The sequence below is a fragment of the Arctopsyche grandis genome, chromosome 11 (genome assembly GCF_051622035.1).
Source record: "Arctopsyche grandis isolate Sample6627 chromosome 11, ASM5162203v2, whole genome shotgun sequence".
NCBI classification, from domain to species: Eukaryota; Metazoa; Arthropoda; class Insecta; order Trichoptera; family Hydropsychidae; genus Arctopsyche; species Arctopsyche grandis.
In genome coordinates, this window is record NC_135365.1 from 25,275,831 (window position 1) to 25,296,561 (window position 20,731).

The window sequence follows — 20,731 nt, forward strand, 5'->3', positions numbered from 1 at the left end:
ATATTTTTATTCATATTGAAACTTCACATTAGATAAACTCAATTGAATACCTTCACATTAACAAGAAACTTTAAAATAAAAATAAAGTAATAATATTACATATAATCACTTCAAGCTATTTATATTTCATACAAAAACATTGATCTTTTTTATCATACAGCAAAATTTCCTTCAAATTGTTTAACTTATCATTATATATTTATTATACGCTCGTTTAGAGCTTAGCAAAACATTATATTTTACATAAAAACAATCCTCTAAAATCACATCATATTTTTGCTAAAAATAAAACGTATTTTATCATTTTTACTAAAGTTTAAAAACCAATCAACAATCCACATTAATTTAACAGTAAGCAAACTCTAAATTCCAATTCCTATTAATCGACCAACTTTATTAAAAACCTCTAATATAAGCTAAGAATAGTATGAATTTCCAAGTTAAAAATGATATATATATATATATATATATATATATATATATATATATATATATATATATATATATATATATATATATGTATACATAAATGTAAATTACAATAACCGGTGACTTTTATAGAATCAATTGTATGTGCTATATATAAAATACTGTCTCATTATACGCTTACTAAAAAACCTTTGTTCACTCAACTTTAAGAGTTAAGTAAGCAAAGAGTTTTGAATTTTAACAAATTTACTCATTTCATTTGTATATGTGTATGTCTGCTCACTAACCTATTTACTAACGCCCGTTTTCCGCTTCTTTAACGCCGCTTAAACTAACAACCGGACCATCTTCATCTCTGTTGGACCACCTGCAGCAGTCCCGCTCCAACTCCTCGATCTCGGAGCGAACCCTGGAAGAGTGCTGGTCCACTCTGCAACGAGTGAGTTGGCACCTGTTTCAATGTGTATTGTTATCTTCCAATGACGATCATTCGGCCCTAAACGGGGTCGTTGCCTGTGCAATTGTATCGAATGCAAAACAACAAAAAAATCATACATATGCATGTATATTATTTCCAACAATAATAAATCAATCGAAACAATATAATGGCAACGGTCCCGTTTTCGGTCTGGGTATTGGTAGTTTTTTTTTTGGTTTTATTTCAATTTCTTACGTATTTCTTATACATACATAACTGATATCAAGGTGAGTTTTTAACTGTTAAACGTTTATTATTCATCGTTCATATTTTTGTCCATTGTACGTGCATCATGTTGTCTTCGTCCATCTGTATTTTTTTTTAATTAATACAAATTGAGCGCCGTCAATATATACATGACTCAAATATAATTCAATTACATCGTTAAGAATATAAACAATTTTTCAATAAAACTTTCAGTGACATCAAACGATTTAAATTATATTAGACTTGTGCATAATTCTACGCATCATTTCTTGGTATTTGACTATTCGATATTTGAATATTTTACAGCATTCCTTTTAAGATAAGTTTTATGAAAAATAAAACACTAAAATACGTATCAAATTTTGGTTTTGTTCATATACTATACAGTATCATATATTATTACATTTTAAACCGTTTAAATATTGATGCGTTGCATCAAATGTACATCAATATAAATTTGTCAGTAAATTTGCACATAGGTACACCCTATTAAGACGTCTATATATTCATTACACGTCAAATGTTCATAAGCTTGATTATACACCTTCTGATTATAGCGAATGGTTTTCCTAACAGGTTCCATCGTAAAATGTAATATGACTGGAAATTAATTCCCAATGAATGTCTATATTTAATAATTTCATCAGTAGATATTCGATCATTAAAGTATATGTTTTTAAGAAATACCGAACCTACATTCGCCATCCGCATTCGGGTAGTAAGTGTGAAAATTTTATTGCAAATATGTAGTGACCTACATATATATCGTTATGTGTATAATAAAATTTTATGAATAGGTATTCGTGAAAAATCACACAAATGCCTTTCTATAAAAAAAATAAACGTTATACATTACCTGACTGAAAGTTAACAATCGTTACAACGGCTGTATAACGATAATATGTCGATTTAACAATTCGGTTAATTTGAATAAAACGATTGTAAATGCTCATTGCGCGAGTTAAGTACGTCCATCACTTGACCCTTTGCGCGCTCCGCAACTAAACGACATATGCTCGGCGTATAGAACTCTTCGGGGTTATTTCTTTTATTTTTTCAATGCAGATGTAAGCCTTATTTCATTTTTTTTGTACATTTTGCTCAAAGGCGTACAAACATTCGGTAAAATGTGAACGCAAAAAACTGCACACGTTCTGATTCAAAATAATCACTTACTCCTTTCCAATTAACTTCTAAGTACTACTGATATTTTGATAGAGTAAAATAGGGCTTTCTATTAATAATATCAAAGGCCTATATTTCATTTATCAGTAATTTTAATTGCATTAGCCTAGTTCTTCAGTAAATAAAATAAATGACCAGTACATTTAGGTAAGGAATTGTAATAAGTGGTTTGATACAAAGATATATGTTCATTTGTAACTATGTCGTTATTATTTTATATTTAACGATTAGTACCTTAATTAAATGTACAATTATTTTAAATCGATTCTTAATTTGATATATAAAGTCAGATTGTACTTCTACGTATAATGATATGATTTTTTCCAGCCAAAAACAAATGATTGATTTTCAAATTTTATAGAAGGAATATTTTGATGAATCCTATAGAAATATTTACTGAATAAACTTATAAAATAACTGGCCAAATTTTTACATGGTTTTCAATTTTAAAAGAAAGCTTCTTATGACTTAAACCTACTTGTATTGAGTAGATACAAATAAAACGGTTTAAATTTTGTGAATTGGAATCATAGTACTAAATGTCATTAAATTCAGACACACAAAAATTTTATGTAAAATTTATACAACGTAAATGACTTCAGTTTCATATTGACGACACATAACCAGCGTTCTTATAATTGATTTATTCATTGGCTGGATATTCGTATTTTCTATCAGAACCTCTGCGAATGTTCGCTTCGTATTCAAATTATATAAATACCTATTTGTGTGCTTGTATATATGTAGATATTATATAAATTTTATGATAATTTTTGAACCGATTCGTATCAGTAATTTATGTATCGGTCTTTCGCCGAGCTATAATTTTTATTGGATCGCGGCGCGAAAGTAGAAAGATCCGCACATGCACACATAAATACTTTCCCTCGGCCAAAATGCAATATTTCTACGTACGGACGTGCATTTCCGACGTTTTGCATACGTCGAGGCCCTCCAGTTGATATGCAAAAAATGCACCCTGCCCTGCAGACCGAGAGCCGAACAAAAATCGACCCAAAAGAGCAAAAAAAAAAAAAAATACAAAGAGGTAACTCAAAGTAATAAAACGACATTTGTTCTGTGCTGCGAAACGCTTGCCAACCCCAACAATTGCATAATTGCATTTCATATCAATTAATTCATACTGTCGCATCCAATGTATCATACTAGAAATATACGCAACATCTCAGGAATTTGCTTTCTATATAAAATCAATGTAAATGTCGGAACATTTCAAAATGTAATAAAAATAGGTTTATAGTTTTAATTTACATTAAACGCGTTTATATTGTAAAATTGTGTTAAAAAACCAACTACGAATACTTTGGAACTTACATACAATATGAATTTTCAAAGTTGATGCCAAATTTATGATGAATATTTTTTCTACATCCGAAATTCATGAATCTGACTCCATCGGGCAATTTTGAACGGTTTGTTTATATTCTTTAACTGGGAATATTATATTTTTGCAAAAACCATACAAAGATCTATGTATAAGTAAATACTATGTAAATTAGTATATGATAAGCAGAGCTCTACCTGTATTTTTAGTTTTTTTTACTTTTCATTTTAACGTTCAGTTTTAGCGTATTTTTTTTAATACATATATGTACATATATATACATTTCAAAATAAATATCAACATTAATACTTTGTGACACAAAGCTAACATAACTAGAAATAATATAAAATTATTTATCAGGAAATATTTACATATTTTAGAAAATACATAAATAAATCGCAAAATTTCCAATAACGCTATAAAAATACCGTTTTGCCTACTTATTTTCAAATTTATTTAGTAAACCAAAAATTTTATCTAATAAGGGGGAGTGAGCTTTTTTCACTATCACAATACATCGTAAAATATTTCTAGGAAAATCAGCACCAATAGCTTGGCACCTTAAAATAATGTACATAAACATAAATATGCACAACTCACGGCAAGAATTCACATTTAACTTATAGGTACATATTTTGCGATATTTTATTCTCATGCACCGGATTAGAAAGGAACTACCGCTACGTTCTGTAAGAGAAGCAGAATGAGTGACTCCATTTCGAAGCAATCTAATCAGTTAAAAACATGTTCACCCACGCTGCCTATCCTACAAGAGCTGGATGTTCGCTATTTTTTTTTATATACATATGTACATGTGAGTACGAATGCATATCCACATATATGTAGTAGCATATAAAATTTCGCAGTCTCGACTCCATAAAAGAATTTTAAAAATAAATTCATTCTGAAAGTCTGGAACTCAAAGGATACAAAGTAAGTCTCGCGACACCTGGGCAAATGAGCGAACGCATGCATACATTGTATTTTCTAAATGTTCCGTAAAATTCACAAACGAATATATTTCCAAGCTGGCATTTCGGTCACGTACGAAGAAAGCTCAATTTTGTTTTTTGCTAGATTATATTACTTTGCAAGTTTTTACTTTCAGTTTTTGTTTGGATTTTGTCGAGGAGGGTTCTCATTTGAAGGCGGGATTTTCATCCGTTATTTTGTTATATTGCTTGCGAAGCGTAGGCGTTACCGGAAGAAGAATGTTTGTATGTACATATTATATATTTTTGCAGAATGAATCATATGTTGCCGACTTTGATAAGTTTATCTGAAAGATCGGACGTTGCATGTAATTGCATAATTTTTATTTTATATTTGACCGGCTCATTTTAGATCAATTTAAAGGTCAAAAAATGTCAAATATAATACAACATTTTCCGGTTTCAATATAATATTACTTATTATTGAATTTAGTACATGAAGAAATTGCGAACTCGGATATTCATTTTTGAAATAATTTGACGTATCATTTCGGTATTGTACATATTTTTTCTGTAAATGTTGTGTTTTTTTTCTATATTAAAAATTTTTCTATACAAAAAATTTTTGTATAGCTCTGCATTAAAAATGATCTGATTTATACGTATAAAACACCTACTACAACAATGTTTTTATCTTCTTCTTATAAATCGCGAGCGATAAATCTTTCTATAATGCGTTGTGTTTCTCTCTTGTTCCCGCCCATTGTTGCGGACGAAAAGGGACGGACATATTTTTAAAAGATATCAAAAGGAACAATCCAACAAAGAAATTCGCATTACTATAATGCGAAAATCGTATTACGTTTAAAAATACGTATTACAATCGGTGTAATTATTTATCACAAATTCATAAAGCGAACGGCCATACGCACATTCATCAAACTTGACGTCCCCTTTGATTCATTTTAAATTATTATAATTGTATTAGCGATCGATCAACATCAAAACGATTTCAATCCATTTTCACACAGCTCTGCTTTCGCTCTAAGAAATTAATAATTATTTTACACAGCACTTCCGCTAGAAAAGTGGTTTTTCTTAAGGTCGACTTTTTCGCTCGCTCTTTTTCGCGTGGGCGAAAGAAACAGACGTACAAAACTCTTTCACCGCCGATATTCAATACATAGATGTTGCTCAGGGGTCCTCAACATTTTCCGTGATTCACGTACGATCGTTATGTGGGTTTTCCGTTTTGCGATCAACAGGTTTCGCACGCCTGGATTATAGATTATAAGCTGAGAGGGACGAGAGGTAAAGAGGAGAACCTGCGTGTAAGAGGGACAGAATCAACACGTATGTGTGTGGGCAACCAGGACCGGATTGAGAAAGGTCAGTTGAGGTCCAGAGCAGCACGAAATGAACAAAAGCCCCATGTTAAATGGCACCTCACCGTGCAAAACCCCATACACTTTTATAATATAGCCGCTTGTAATTAATCGTAATTTACAATGGCGATGTTGCTCGTTTCGATCGCATGGATTTTTTTAAATTGATATTAATCGGCTTGTATGAAGCTTTAACTGTCGGTTCTGTCTGACTGCGGGAAAAAATATGTAAAAAAGTTTAACGCGAGAAGTAGAAGTTTAAGTAGAATTTACCTTTTCTCGTAAAGCTTTCGCCCATTTGTTATCATTCTCCACTTTGTAATACCCTTTTTAAAAATTGAACCTATAAAAAAGTACCCAAAGTATCATCCACCCTCCTCCCCTTCGCTTTCGAGCTCGGGCACAGCCTTTGACTGTCTCGGTAATAGCCATAATTTTTTCGCAAGATTGTCTCCATGGCGTGATATAACTGGAAAGTTTTTTTATGGGATATTTTTACATTATAAATATATCGAAGACAAAGTATCGTTACTTCAATTTATGATTTAATGTAATATTAACTAATTAACGACAGTTTGAAAACCATTAAAACTACCCAAATACTCCATAAACATATTATTTAAAAATATACACGTATCATAAAAAATCAACAATATATAATAACATAATTGAATCTCGTTCATAGTGAAAAATTTTATTAAATAAAACACACATATAATATGTTGCTTTATTTAAATTATGAACAAAATTATATTTAAATAGTGTATACATATATGTATATTTACAATTTTATTTTTGAAAATCATAAAAGAATCAACGAGTTGAGTCACTATGCAACACTTTTTGTATCAGAGACCGGTTCATAGGGATAATTTTTTTGTTAAATTTAAAATTCGTTTTTTTTTTAAATTAAAATAATTTACAACACATTTTAACATGAATATAAATATTTCATATTAAAGTTAATTATTAAAAATCAATGTTTTCATATAAAATTGTATGCTGACATTTAATCGACTATGAACTGTGCTCCAAGAAGAAATATCACCACTGTTTATATAGACAGTCACTTAAGGTTTTCATTTTTCATGGTTTTTTCGTTCGGAGTTTTACCCCTTTTTTAAAAGACATTCGAGAAATGGGGGACGTGGGGGTTGGAAGACACCGTCGTCATTTAAGGGGGTAGCTTTCGGAATACATACGTACGCAAATAATGCCCGAAATTCATCGCGAATATTTAATCGTACATGTATTAACGATCGTGACTTATCTTATCGTAAAGCCTTGACACGATTTTTTCGTATTAACCTTTAAATTGAATCGTCAAATTTTTCAACCTCGTGGTGTGCGTGATCGTTTTGAGCAAACGCGGTACGGAAGCGTTCTATTTTTTCATTATATTAATTTTTGTCCGATTAGACGTGTACTTTCGACCGTGCCGTATATAAGGACTCGTCACGAAATCGTTTAGCGACTCGATCCTACCGTGTAACGGTATAGCGTAGTTAACGCGTTCGAAGGAAAATTTTAAAATTTCAAAACGTTAAACGTACTTCCGCCGAAAGAATAATAATTGGCGCGAGGGGGTTGAAAAATGGGTGCTTATGCGAGGGGGGAAGAGGTTGAAGAATATTCTTTCAATCATCATCCCTCTTATTCGCCTCATATATTGCTTTATACATACAATTTTTAACATAGAGCACACTAATTGTCAAAAAGGTGACTTTTGGGTACCATCTATAATATATGTATACATATATGTAATATAATATGTATATAAAAATATAATAATTTATTTCCTTTTTATATAGCGACGACTTGGAATTGATCTGTAAAGTCACTATGGCAAATTTGTGAATAAATAAATAATAAAAAATGAAAATGTATCTGTAAAATAAATTTGTTTTATATAATTTATTTAAATGTAAACATAATATATATTTAAATGTAATTTAAAGATCAATATAATAACTAAAAAAAATCTATGGAGAAAAAAGTTGTAAACCAATATGAAAAACCACGTTAACGATTGGTTAGTGTTTGCACGTTATTAACAAAAAATATGTAAATACTTAAAATTTATGTTTTTCAATTAAAAATAATTACTATTACATTACATACATACACATGACTATCATATTATTTTAAATACATAAATCTCAGATATTCTTTCCTTGGACTGCAGGCAGTTAAATAATGTATAGAAATATTCTCAACTAATTTATAGGTATATGTTTGTTTGAAGTGTTGCCTCGTATCAACAATGAAACCAAATTAGGCGTACGAAAAAAATGGAGTATAATTAATTTGAATGCGAAAATCTTCAAGGAGGGAAAACATTTCCATTCGATGAATATGTATAATTTGCAACATGAAAAAAATGAGTAAAAATAAAAATTTGGACGAAAATATACAGTAGAGAGAGTGCGAGGGAGATGGAGAGATTCGCAATTTCGCTTAGAGCTTTCCGCGCTTTCGAGGCGAAGATAAAAACGTTTGTTGATATAAGACAACTTTCCCCTTTCGCTTAAATCGTTGCTCCAAAAGATATGATTTTTCAAGACTTTTATTTCATTTTTATAAGGGAAGAAGGAATACGCGCGCGGCCACACTGAAAAGTCGCACGAGCCCCACGATATTGGACAAAAAGCGACCTTATATCACTTTGAAATAAGGTCGAATCTGGCTCGCCTACAAAGGGTCGGATATTAGTCGAGGCGTCCGAGCGCCGGTAGCCTGACATTTTAAAATAAGGGGGAGAAATTTTCTTGTGCCATTTAAAAAGTTATTACGTGCAATTTAAAATGTAAGATATTGTGAAGTTTCTTCTCATATAAATGTATAAATGTTTTTTAAAAAAGGATTCGCAGATGTCACTGCTCATTTAGGGGTAGGTATTGCTCCCTCCCTCTCTCTTTTAAACCCCTTCTTCACCGTCGCCTTCTCGCTCTCGTCTTCTCCTTCCGTCTCTTGGCCTTTTTTAATTAAAGACGATTTCTGACATTGGTTAATTAAATATCGGGGCCTCTCGAATAATTTTCGCGGATAAAAATTTCATGACGCGACGATGGACGGAGCGAGTCTTTGGATTTTTGGAAAAGTCAGTCGAGATCAAATTTAACCCGGATATAACCGAACGGACATTGTAAAATGTGCTTTCAATGAATTGTACAGACGATTTTTAGCACTAAGACCACCATTGAATTTCTCACACACAACGGATAAAATTTCAGATTCTGTTTTAGAGGAATCTTTTTATGTAGCAGAACATGATGTCATGTCTTTTATATGCACACTTGTAGATTGAATTGTCTTATTCCCTTTATTCCGTACGTTTCTGTATTATTAAAGTTTAAGAAGCAATGGATTTTTTTATAATATAATTTGAAAGAAGATTGGTTGGGCCAAGGTGAACGATTGACCTGATTTAAGAATCAGTGAATCATTTATTCTGGGAATCGTTAAGTCTGAAACTTGAAAAAATAAATATGTACGTATATGTACAATATATTAAAAAAAATAGGATTTGATGTTTGTTCGCATCTAAAGTAACTATGCTTACTAACTTTTAGTCATATTTTTAATGTCGCTTATGGAAAATCTTTTCACTTGGTTTTTTTTAAGTATTTTTTTGAAACACTCTTTATGCGGTGAACTTGTTACCTTCGTCTTGTTTAATTATTGTGGTGAAATTTTGACCTCCGTTGAAGGTTTTGCAAAATCGATTTCGCAAATTCAACACATGCGTGTATTTTCTGTTTGTTCGGTGAGAGATCGTTTATTTGAGAAGAGCAGTTGAAAATAAATGAAACGAATTAAAAAATGAAACAAAAACGAGTGTCGAAAAAAATACGGTGCATGCAAAATGCATTTACGAGTGGGTGGGTGGGTGAGTCGAGACACAATGTGAGGTCGAGCCGAGACCTTGGGCCACTTTTTAAAAAAACAAACTGCATTTCTTTTATCGGCGACAGCGTGACCGTCAGTGATGCGAAATTTAAACGCAAACATACAAACACACACTCTCACTGACGAACAGACAGAAATTTTAGTCGATGAAAACTGTCGCGAGGAAAAATGAAGAAAATTTTCCTACTGAACGGGTAATAATATTTCGGTGACAGTCGTACGCTATGTATGTACCTATAAAAACGTACCTATCCGTGGAAACAAGTTAGCGCTAAACGAGAATTTCGAGAGAAATGAGAGCGCCAGAATAAAACGCCAAAAAAGTACCAAGAAAGTAAAAAAAAACTGGGGAAAAACGAGAAAAAGAAAGTCTGAGAGGAGGACACGAAAATAGGGAGCGAAAAGGTCGCGAAATGAGGAAAAAAAGAAGAAAAGACAAGAACGTTGGAAGACGAGATAAAAATTAGCAGAAATTAAAACGGGGGCGAAAGGAGATGTGGAGGAGGGGCTGCGGGGTGATGGGGGGGGCAACTTTGAGAAACGATCTCATGGGCGTCTCGTTAACGTATAATTTCACAAATGTTATTCCATTATATACTTATGAATGCACACACAGCAAAAACAACCTTATATTTTTAGAACCCGTCTATGTCTTATGCTTAAAGAACACAATTTATGTTAAAACCATCTAATAAAATACAAAATAAATTCTTTTTTTTTCATACAGATATTTAAAAAACGTTACGTAAATGTAGTCTATTATCATTTTAAAAATTCTACGCAAACGCCCCAGTTTATTGTTTATGTGTATTGTTATAAAAAGTCATAAAAATACTGCATACGGATTAAGGCGCAGATACACTGGTACGGCACGGCATGCCTAGTTAGACTCATACTGTGAATGGGCGTGTCTTTATGTCATTGTTAATTAATTTTCTCCTAAATTTCTTCAAAAATGAGAATCAACGTTGTCGATCACTGTCAATACAAGAATAAAATATCACCGAAAACACTCCAGGGGGTGAGTTTTGGCCTAGATTACACTTGCATATATTGGACGTGCTACCATTTTTTTACGTGTGCAAAATAAAAACTAGTACCACGTACCACTCCTTGTGTCTGTACATTTAAGTAATAGTAGCAATTATATATTGTAGTTTATTTGTATTAAATCTTCAGAATTTGTTATTTAAAAGAATTTTTACACGATTACAATTCTTTATATATTTTTACTTCATATGAACAGACATAGATAAAGTAAAAATCATTAGTGAGTATGCAAAAGATATAACAAAAATTTGGCAAATTAATAAAGTTTGATCTCTTTTATATCATATCATATATATAATATCGCTATTCTGTGTCTGTGTGTGTATCTGTGTATCTGCGATAACGCTCACCATACTATAATAGTCGTTTCGATTTGACATACATATACATACATACGTCACAGCTAAAAACTGCCAACAAAATGTACGAATATAATAACAATAGAAAAAATTTATTTAATTAATTCATTTTTGTGTAGGTGTTTTATAATGTTTATATGCAGGTAGGTACGTAGTTTTTACATTTTTTTTATATTAAATATAAATATGAAATTAAATATATTTAAAAGGTACTAAATAAAAAAATACGATCGCATGCGGATCGAACATAGCACCGAAACATTTCTTTTAATTTTTTTTTATTTAATAACTTAATATGCTATAACCCATGCGATGAAATTTCATCGGGTACAACACTAGTAATCAATATATTTACATTGATATAATTTACCCAATTTTATAATGAAAAATCGTTCACGAGACGCCAATGCACTTTTGAAAAGAAGAACCCGAGAAATTTTTGAGGGGAACTAGCAAATATGTACTCGGCCGTGGAGAACGCTGGGAAAACTTGAAAAACACATTTTTATGGTTGTAATAAAAACACTTTGGGGTCCCGAGGGAGGAGTGGGGTGGTCGGGAAAGCGCGGAAAAACTGCGGAAAATGTACGTATACATACATATCGGTCACTCGCTCGTTTACAAGGTGATTTGCACCATTTAACTCGCGTCTTAAATCTCACTCAAATTACGTACATCTCTCTAACTAAGTAGTTGGCTTTTTAATTACATTTTAACCAAACCATACATTGTCGGTTTTATTATATCTGGAATGTTTGCTTGTACTGTGTTTGTACGTAGATTATATTTGCTGAACATAATAGACATTGGCGGAATGGCACTTTATCTAGAAACTTGGTCAACAGACAGGAACCGAACCAGTTTGTCTGTTATTTTTTTTTTTCATTTTAAAAACATTTTCATTTTTTTTCTCAGTTTCTATACACCGTGTCGGTGTCGAGTTGCCCGTTACATTAACGTCGTATTAATTAATGATTTATTACGGTGGACAAAAAATATCGTACACGCTGAAACGCTGACGTTTTCAGCGAAAATTGTGATAGATCGATCGCTCGAATTTCAACGACGCAATATGCCGATAATTTAACCCGTCTACGACCGATTTTCTCGAGCATATTTATTTCGCTAAGTTTCATAATGAATTTCCATTGAAAAATTTCGTCTCAATACAGGCATTCAAGCTTTGTATCGATTTTTACATATATGTATATACTAGTTCATAATTTATTTAATCGAATCATTTATAATTTCAAATCCGAATTAATGCTTAAGCAAAGTAGCATCTTTAACTTTGTTTTAGAATAAAAATAAAAATTATTAAAAAAAAACCTTCTAACAAAATATTATATTAAAAAAAAACGACTAATGAAATACTTATGCACGTACATACTACATATAAAATATGAACCATATGATTTTGTGGAAAATTAACAATTAAAGTTTTAATATTTTATAGTTTTATTTATAATACATTTATAGATTCCTAATATTACGCATAATATACCATAATTAAAAAAACATTCATTAAAAATTTTAATTTTTGCATTCGTCATACATAAAAATATACATTATCGCTTAAAAGTTAATGACAAAACAGTATATGTACTTCATCATATCTATATTTAATGTATTATATTCAATTACATCTTATGGTAAACGTATAGTCGTATATTAATATCTATAATATATATTTCGAGGCCAATTCGTTGATTAAGACTTGAAGAAAAATACACTTGCTTATAAAATGCATGTCTGATCCTACGTGCATACTTATACATACCTACACATCGTCCCTACTCTTTGCCTCACCAAAATGACCTTAAAAATTGCACACCAATCCTTCCCGCTAATCAAATCCTGGCCTTTGGGCCATCGAAGGTCTTTATTTTCATGCATCGATATCATCACTTGCGTAATATGTACGTGCAATGATATATAAAAAAATCAGATGTGACCAATCCATGACTTTATGTATTTGAGGAATATGAGAAATATAAAAAATAAGGAAAATCATACTAAACAAAAGTTCTACTTCCGGCTGTCGTATTTTTTTTTTAATTTTGTTTTATTAATCAATCGTTTTAATTTTTTTAATGCTTGATACGTTCAGTGGGGTGGAAAAAAATGTGTGGTCACAATAAGAGGAAAAAATCTCACTTCCGGTTTATCAAACTTGTTGATTTTTTTTTATTTACATGACATTGATACAATGATTATACTAGAATTTTATCGTCAAGAGCACACATATTTGTAGGGTCAAAAAAAATAGTCGAAGAAAAATCGAATAAGAATAAGCTGCCAAATAAGGTTGACGGGTCTGCACTTAAATTTATATTTTACTTGGTATTAAGCTTAAACTTCTAGATATGAAATTTTAGTTCAATACACTAAAAGGTTTCTTAGAAAAACATAAAAACCTCGATTCCCTTGAGTAAAAGTTCAACTTCCGGTTCAGGTAAAAATATTTAAAAATAATAGTGTATGAAATTTATCATTTCTATTATATTTAAAAAAAGGTTCATCTGATCCGTTGAGGGGCTTAGAAGGTAATTGAATCCTAACGAAGGCACCACTTGCAGTCAAATAAAAAAATTAATATTGTCAAGCAATTCAGTAGCTGATATCAAGTTTCAGTTCGGTTGGACAAACGGTGTTAAAAAAAACCATGAAAACATGATCAGTGATCGATTCTGAGTTCAAATCGGTCAAAATCTCGAAGTCGAATTTTTGCATGATCACAAAACTTCATCTATTGTTACTATTACTACTTACATAGATAAAGTAATAAGGCAAAAATACGGTTATTACGCGAACACGCACCACTGCAAGCTAAACAGCACTCTGTGATTACATGTCATTTTTTTCACGACTGACATGTATTACTTATATTTTTTCATCGTCCTTATGTTCATAACGTAATACAATATTTGCCGAGTGACCTCAGTGATGCGAGTCAGAGGCCGAATAAATCTCGAAATGCAACGCTCGAATGCACTTTTTATGTACGTCTCGTCGGATAAATGAAATGGTATAAAGAATAAATAAATAAACGAAAACAAACAACATAAAAAATCCGTGTATGACCTACGCCAACACCCGGAGTATTTTTATGTTCAAGGCAAAAAGCCAGTGCACTTTGGCGCCGAATGAGAGAGATAAATGCACGCGTTGCGTGTCATCAGAAAGAGATGGGCATGTATCGGGTTAGCGGAGGCGAGAGGGAGAGAAAGATAGTGAGTGCAACGAGACGTACTTGCAATGGAGAAATGCACATAAATTGCACAGATGATGCACTTCTTTCCTGATGACGCGTCTCTAATCCGCGTTTCGTCTCGCTTGATCTGAGCTTCCACGAAATTTTAAACATTACAATGAACACTATTCAAAACAGCGATTTTCAAATTATTATTTAAAGATCTTTAAATAATCACTTGAATTTTTTTTAATTTGATACATTAATACAAATTTTCTTATAATACGAAAATTATGTACGTAATACTACATCTGTGAAACAATTTGAAAGCCAACACTCGTATGAAGCGCACGTATTGAAATGTACATACAATATTGAATTTTAATCGCGTTTGATTGTGACCAACACGCAACTTACGATCGATCATATAAAATTCTATTGACGATTTTAATAAATCATAAGATCGCTTTAATATTTTCCTATAGTATAAAACTACAAATACACATCCACTCAGTGACGTAGGCAGTTTTATAAAGTGTATATTGTAGTTGATTCAATTGTACGTGGATGAGTCATCTTAGCATCCTCACTACATCTTATTAAACTAAAAATAAACATAACTTCCGGTTTCACAAATGACGTTAAATTAGATTTTGCGGCCTCTATCGAAGTCTCTATCGATGCTTGCAAATGCAAAAGTTCATAATTAAAACAGGAAAAATATGATATGTCGAAGCCATGTGATACTGTTTGCTGCTATTAATCGATAATTTTCTGTTTGTATTTTATTTGATTTAATTTTTAAAAAATACAATAAATTCGAATCGAAAGAAAATGCAGCAAGTCTTACTTTTCAATTATGTACGTCTTTGTTTTTTATCATCACGCACTATCCATCTATATAATAATTCTACACATATGATATCACGTGTGATTCAATGATCTTATGTTTCTTAAGTAGTTAATCATATGTTAAATTGTTTCAAATTTTGGTACAGAAAAAAATGCACAACCTTGAAAATTTCACGTAGTTATGGGCAAATTGCCTCCGGAAATGCGATATATGTGCTATTCACACCTGATTGTCTCTTGAAATGATACTGTTGCACATGCACAAGAAGTGCATTTATCGCACTGCGTACAGCCTTTGCTCCTATCTCTCCCACTCTTTTTTCTCCCGCTACCCGCGGCCGCATAGCTATTTTTTCAACCGGTATCACATTTGAAAAATTCCCTCGCCGTACACACCACATGTACGGATTTTTTGAGCGCGAACATCTCAATTCAAAAGAAAAAATACGCAGCAAAATAATTGCGCAACGCGAGTTGACTCAGTGCCATATATTCGTAACACACGCGCGACAAAAAAATACCAACTAAATACAAAACTTTTTTACGTAATCTAAAATAATATGTGATATAAAGGTGCCTTACTGATGCTAATCAATACCATATAAATAAAATTGTGATATTTTTTTCAAATACGGCAACGATCGATGAATCGATTTCCTACACTCAACGCAAGGTAAGATTGAACATTGAAATTCAACCGTTTCCTAAAAAAAATTTATATAATTAATTACTCGAAATCACGTATATACATTCAAAATTATAATAGAATTTTTAAGTTTAAATATAACAAGTCGTTTTTATGTCGTTGACCCAATTATACAATCAATCCTGCGGTCTCGTCGCGAGTACACAAATGCAATAGTTCATTGACGCATTCCAATAAGTGTTCCCGTAATGTAAGAAATTAATTTCAAATAATTAATTTTAATATAATACAATAATTTTGAGAACTTCCTTCAATAAAATCAAGCTTCAAAGAACGGTAATATTATAAATAACTAGAAAACCCGTTCTCGGTTGTTCAGGCTCTGAGTTCAGGGTGAGCTGCAACCTCGCTCCATGCAGATTAGCCTTAAAATTGCATCGCCGTTAATAATTTGTATTTTTTATCAATGACGTTTTTAATTAACTTTAATAATTTGGCGCTAAAATAAGTGTACGACATTTTTGCAGACCCTCTATTAATACATATCGAATATTGAAAAAAATAAAATACGCATTTTAAGTGCATTATTTTTTATGCAGGCCTTGTCAATGTTTTTCTTTCGAATTATCGCTCGAAGATTGACTAATTTTAACACCCTCCCCTCCGGTTCACTTAACTGACGCCGTGTAAATATTTTATTCAAATCATTGCAAGAGGACATATTCGCAAAAGGCTTTGCGAGCTCACGGCGCATTTAAAAAGGCATCGCTTATGCATTTATTCGCATGCACTATAAGCCGCATTGCTATTTATTCTTCCTTACTACTTATTTACTTGAAAATCGTCCCTTGACCGTGACAGCATCTTGTAACATCACTCCTCTTTATCCAGAACGCAATTAAAACACTTGCAATTAATCAAACGATATTTTGATTGATATAAACGGTCATTAAATGCATAATTTCAGTTGGTTAATTATTGATTGCCAATTGTGACTGATATGCATCGACAGAGTTTGTAGTCGGGCGGGTTTTGGCCATTTTCGGCTCTGCGTGTACTCCATGCAATTAAATGCATCCAAGTCGAGCGGCGGTGACTAATGTGACTTTATTATGCGAATACTGACCTGCTCAATGCGGAAAAAATTGCACCCAATTCCAAGTCACAATGGGAGTACGAATCGAATAAGTAATATGATTTTGAAAAGTAAAATTGGATAGCCATTTCCCGCTCGGTGTGGCGATGCAAGATGCATGAGCTGCATCTCGCGGGAAAGGTCACGGCTGCATCTCGCCCGTGCAAAAATTACACATGCACACATATGTACATATATACATATATCTATGTATACATTCACATGTGAATACATGGGTGGATGGAAAAAGGGATTCGATCAATTTAATCAATATGAATAAATACTTCGCAACGGACGCGTATAATTGAAACAAGATATTTACGATCGTGTCAAATCGCACCAACGCGTTCAATCGATTGAATTGTCTAGTCTGTATATTTAAATTAAATAATTATAATTACCGAACGAACCTTTTTCGGTTGGAGCTTATTTTATACGCTCAGCAATAAATCAATCATTTAAGACTTTGAATGATCGCTGAATGCACACTGAATCGAAATTGGTGTTCGTTCAATACTATCGACTTTCTTTTTTGTTATGAAAATTTACATATGAGAAGTTAATTTAATTTAAATTTTATCGCAGGAAATCAAAACAATCGTATCAAAAAAAGTCACCGATTAATTAATAACACCCATATTTTGAAACAACAATTTTTTTAATTAACATCTTAGTGTTTTTATTTTATTATCGCATTATTAAATTAGTGCAATTATTTTATCTTTAAATAACATCGTGGTGCTCGATAGAGCATTGAACTTATGAACTGAAAGTTCGTGATCTAAAAGCATATTATCTTGAATAAATTTCTACAATTTTTTTAAAGATTTCTTATACTAAAACGACGGTCGACATAATTTAAATATATTATTGAAATTATATTAACCCTTTTATACTGCAAGGAATATGATTTTAAAATTATTATTCTTATATTCTTCTACGGTATTAAATAATTCGTTTCCTCTAACCTTCTCCTGAAAAATCCGTAGAAGACAGTACACAACATTCTTATTTCAACCATTTCATTAATCTGTTTTTAAATATGTTTAAAATAACTTCCTCTTTATATATGTATGTATCTACAGTACCAAAAATGGTATTGCAATTTGCATCATTCATTGCTACAATTGTATTAATTTTTGTACGTTGTTTTAATTTTCATTTAATTGATATAAAGAGACACTCTCCAACTATAATAGCGTTGAAAAAAATGTAAACAAACCCGACCTGGTTTCTCAGAAATCGCGAATTGTCGACCGCTTGCACGTAATCCGATACAATTTTTTTACGCACTCTGGTCACTATAGCGGAATAAACGAATTCTCGAGGATCAACGATGCTTAACCACCAGCTACAAATGTACTCATTAGAGCCACTTTTAGTTTGTGTATATGATAAAAATATAAAAGAAGCCGATTTTAGAATCTTAATCTAATTTAAAAAAAATGTTAGTAAATATTTCAAAGCACAAGTCCAATGGTGTCATCATATGCATAAGTTACATTTACATATGATGTATTTTAAGTGAGTCAATTAACGGTTGCGTAGGGGGTTCGATGCTTCTTGTGACCCGTGTCGTTTGACGTATACTCGTGCATAATAAGAATATATAAAATGCATCTGAAGTGCATCCGCGTTTGTGCGACGTTGCGAAATTCAAATGGTTGCCCGTTACCAATTCACTTTATGTCCGTGAACTATTCTTCTCGTCCAGCTCGTTTTCAGAGCTTCGATACATAATGGTCAGCTCGAGACACAGTTTTGAATACAAATATATCACTGAGACAAGCTGAAATATTCGCATAACCAAAATAAAATAAAATAACAGTAGATGTGTGTAATTGAAACTCAAAGTGGATTCGAATTTGCCGCGTGCCTAATAAAATCGAATAGGAAATATTATACACAGTGTGTCTCGAGAGAGAAACACCTCGTTTGATGTATAGTTATGATTATGACTTAGATATTGGCCTGTTCCGAAGTGGTATCCCGTTGTATTTATAATGTTGTGTGTTGTGCATCGGGGCGATAGTCATTATTGATATATTGGTTGAACCGTCAATTCCGCGATAGAAAATCTCATGAGCGAGTCATGCAATAAATAAAAGTAAAATGATAATAAAAAGGAATGGAACTTGTGTCTGGAGCATGACTCTTGTCTCTGAGTACTGTATGTATGTACGTACAACATGCTCAAGATCTTATTGTGTGCTTGTATGGGTGTGTATATGAAACTGCTTATGAGATAGGCCGAAACCGAAACTGACAGATGCTCTCAAAAGTGTCGTGCTGTTTTATAAAAAAAATATGATTTAAATTTATGTAAGCATTTAAATATATAGTTATCGAAATCGTTTGATCCAATTTCAACTAGGTATTGGTTCTTTGGATTTGAACTCTTCGTTTTACTCTAAAATTATATAAACATAGTAAAATAATAACATCACTTCTAAAAAAACGCACATATGGTATAATTCGAATTCGTTCAACAAAATATACTTTTTTCGACCATTGTGGTGCATTGGGGACTCCTGTAATGCCACAATGGTCCAAACTTGAACTTAAAATAAAATAAATAAATTTAGAATTAAATATAAATATAGTTATTTATATGGTAAAGGCGTCGAAATATTTATATGCTCACTTTCTAAATATCGCAAAATATAAAAAAAATAACTCATTTTCTAAAAATGAAACTTTTTGAAATATAAACCGTAATTTTAATGTCAATTTCGCATTATTTATAATTCATAAAATTTTAGTACGATGAGCTTTCAAGTAATTTGTTTTATATCTGCGTTGAACTTGCGCACTCGAGTCCCCGTTTTCAACTAACGCACATACATATTTTAATGATTGTTTTATTTATTCGTTTAAAAATCAATACAATTAGTACAATCACAAAAAGCTGTACCGATAATTCCAAATGTATTATTTTTATGTGTTTATTTTTTTTCATCCAACTTTTAAATTTTGATTTAGATTCTATACTAAATTAAGTCGTAAACTAACTTGGACCGCGGCCCTTCGATTGCTAAGACCCGACCACGAGCACGAGAGGAGTCAGTAACCCTGTCCCGACCCGGGACAACACGAACCGCGTTGTCCGCCCAGTACAGACCCGGCTACACCTACGTAACACTGTAAACACTGATACCGACACACTCATACTTCGCCAACTGCACGGCCCTGAAAAAAATCTAATCAAAAAATAATAAAAACAAAAAATTGAAACTCTTCTTTTTAATTTTCCAAAGTTGAATTCGTCCAAAAATGTATGAGCGAATGTAGAAATAATTTCTTCAGTTGATAATTCAAGTCAGCGCCCCCGAAAAATCAAATATTCATTTCGCTTTGCATAATTTTAAGGACGAATTTCGATTCGAATCGAAATGACCTTTTAAGCGCGACGACCACACAAACGTGCATACGTTAAAATATAAAAAATCCTTGCAAACGTCGCGGTTTTTTAACCCTTTAACGAGTTCACGGCCAGTCGACCGGGTTCATTCGCACCGGCCTTATTATCAATACCGCAATAAGCATTGAACAAACAAAATGCATATTGCACTCTTTCTCCGTGACCCGCTCGCGACCGGACGCTCCCAATGAAAAGAAAAAATCAT

The 20,731-nt window shown here is 32.1% G+C and overlaps 1 protein-coding gene across 1 annotated transcript in view; it reads left to right on the forward strand.

Moving 5' to 3' along the window:
• dati (zinc finger protein datilografo) overlaps positions 1 to 20,731 on the forward strand; it is a 104,440-nt gene that overhangs the window by 39,687 nt on the left and 44,022 nt on the right. The window contains exon 4 of the mRNA XM_077440557.1: positions 803 to 868. Within this exon, the coding sequence (XP_077296683.1) occupies positions 803 to 868 (66 nt within the window). The remainder of the gene's footprint in view (positions 1 to 802; positions 869 to 20,731) is intronic.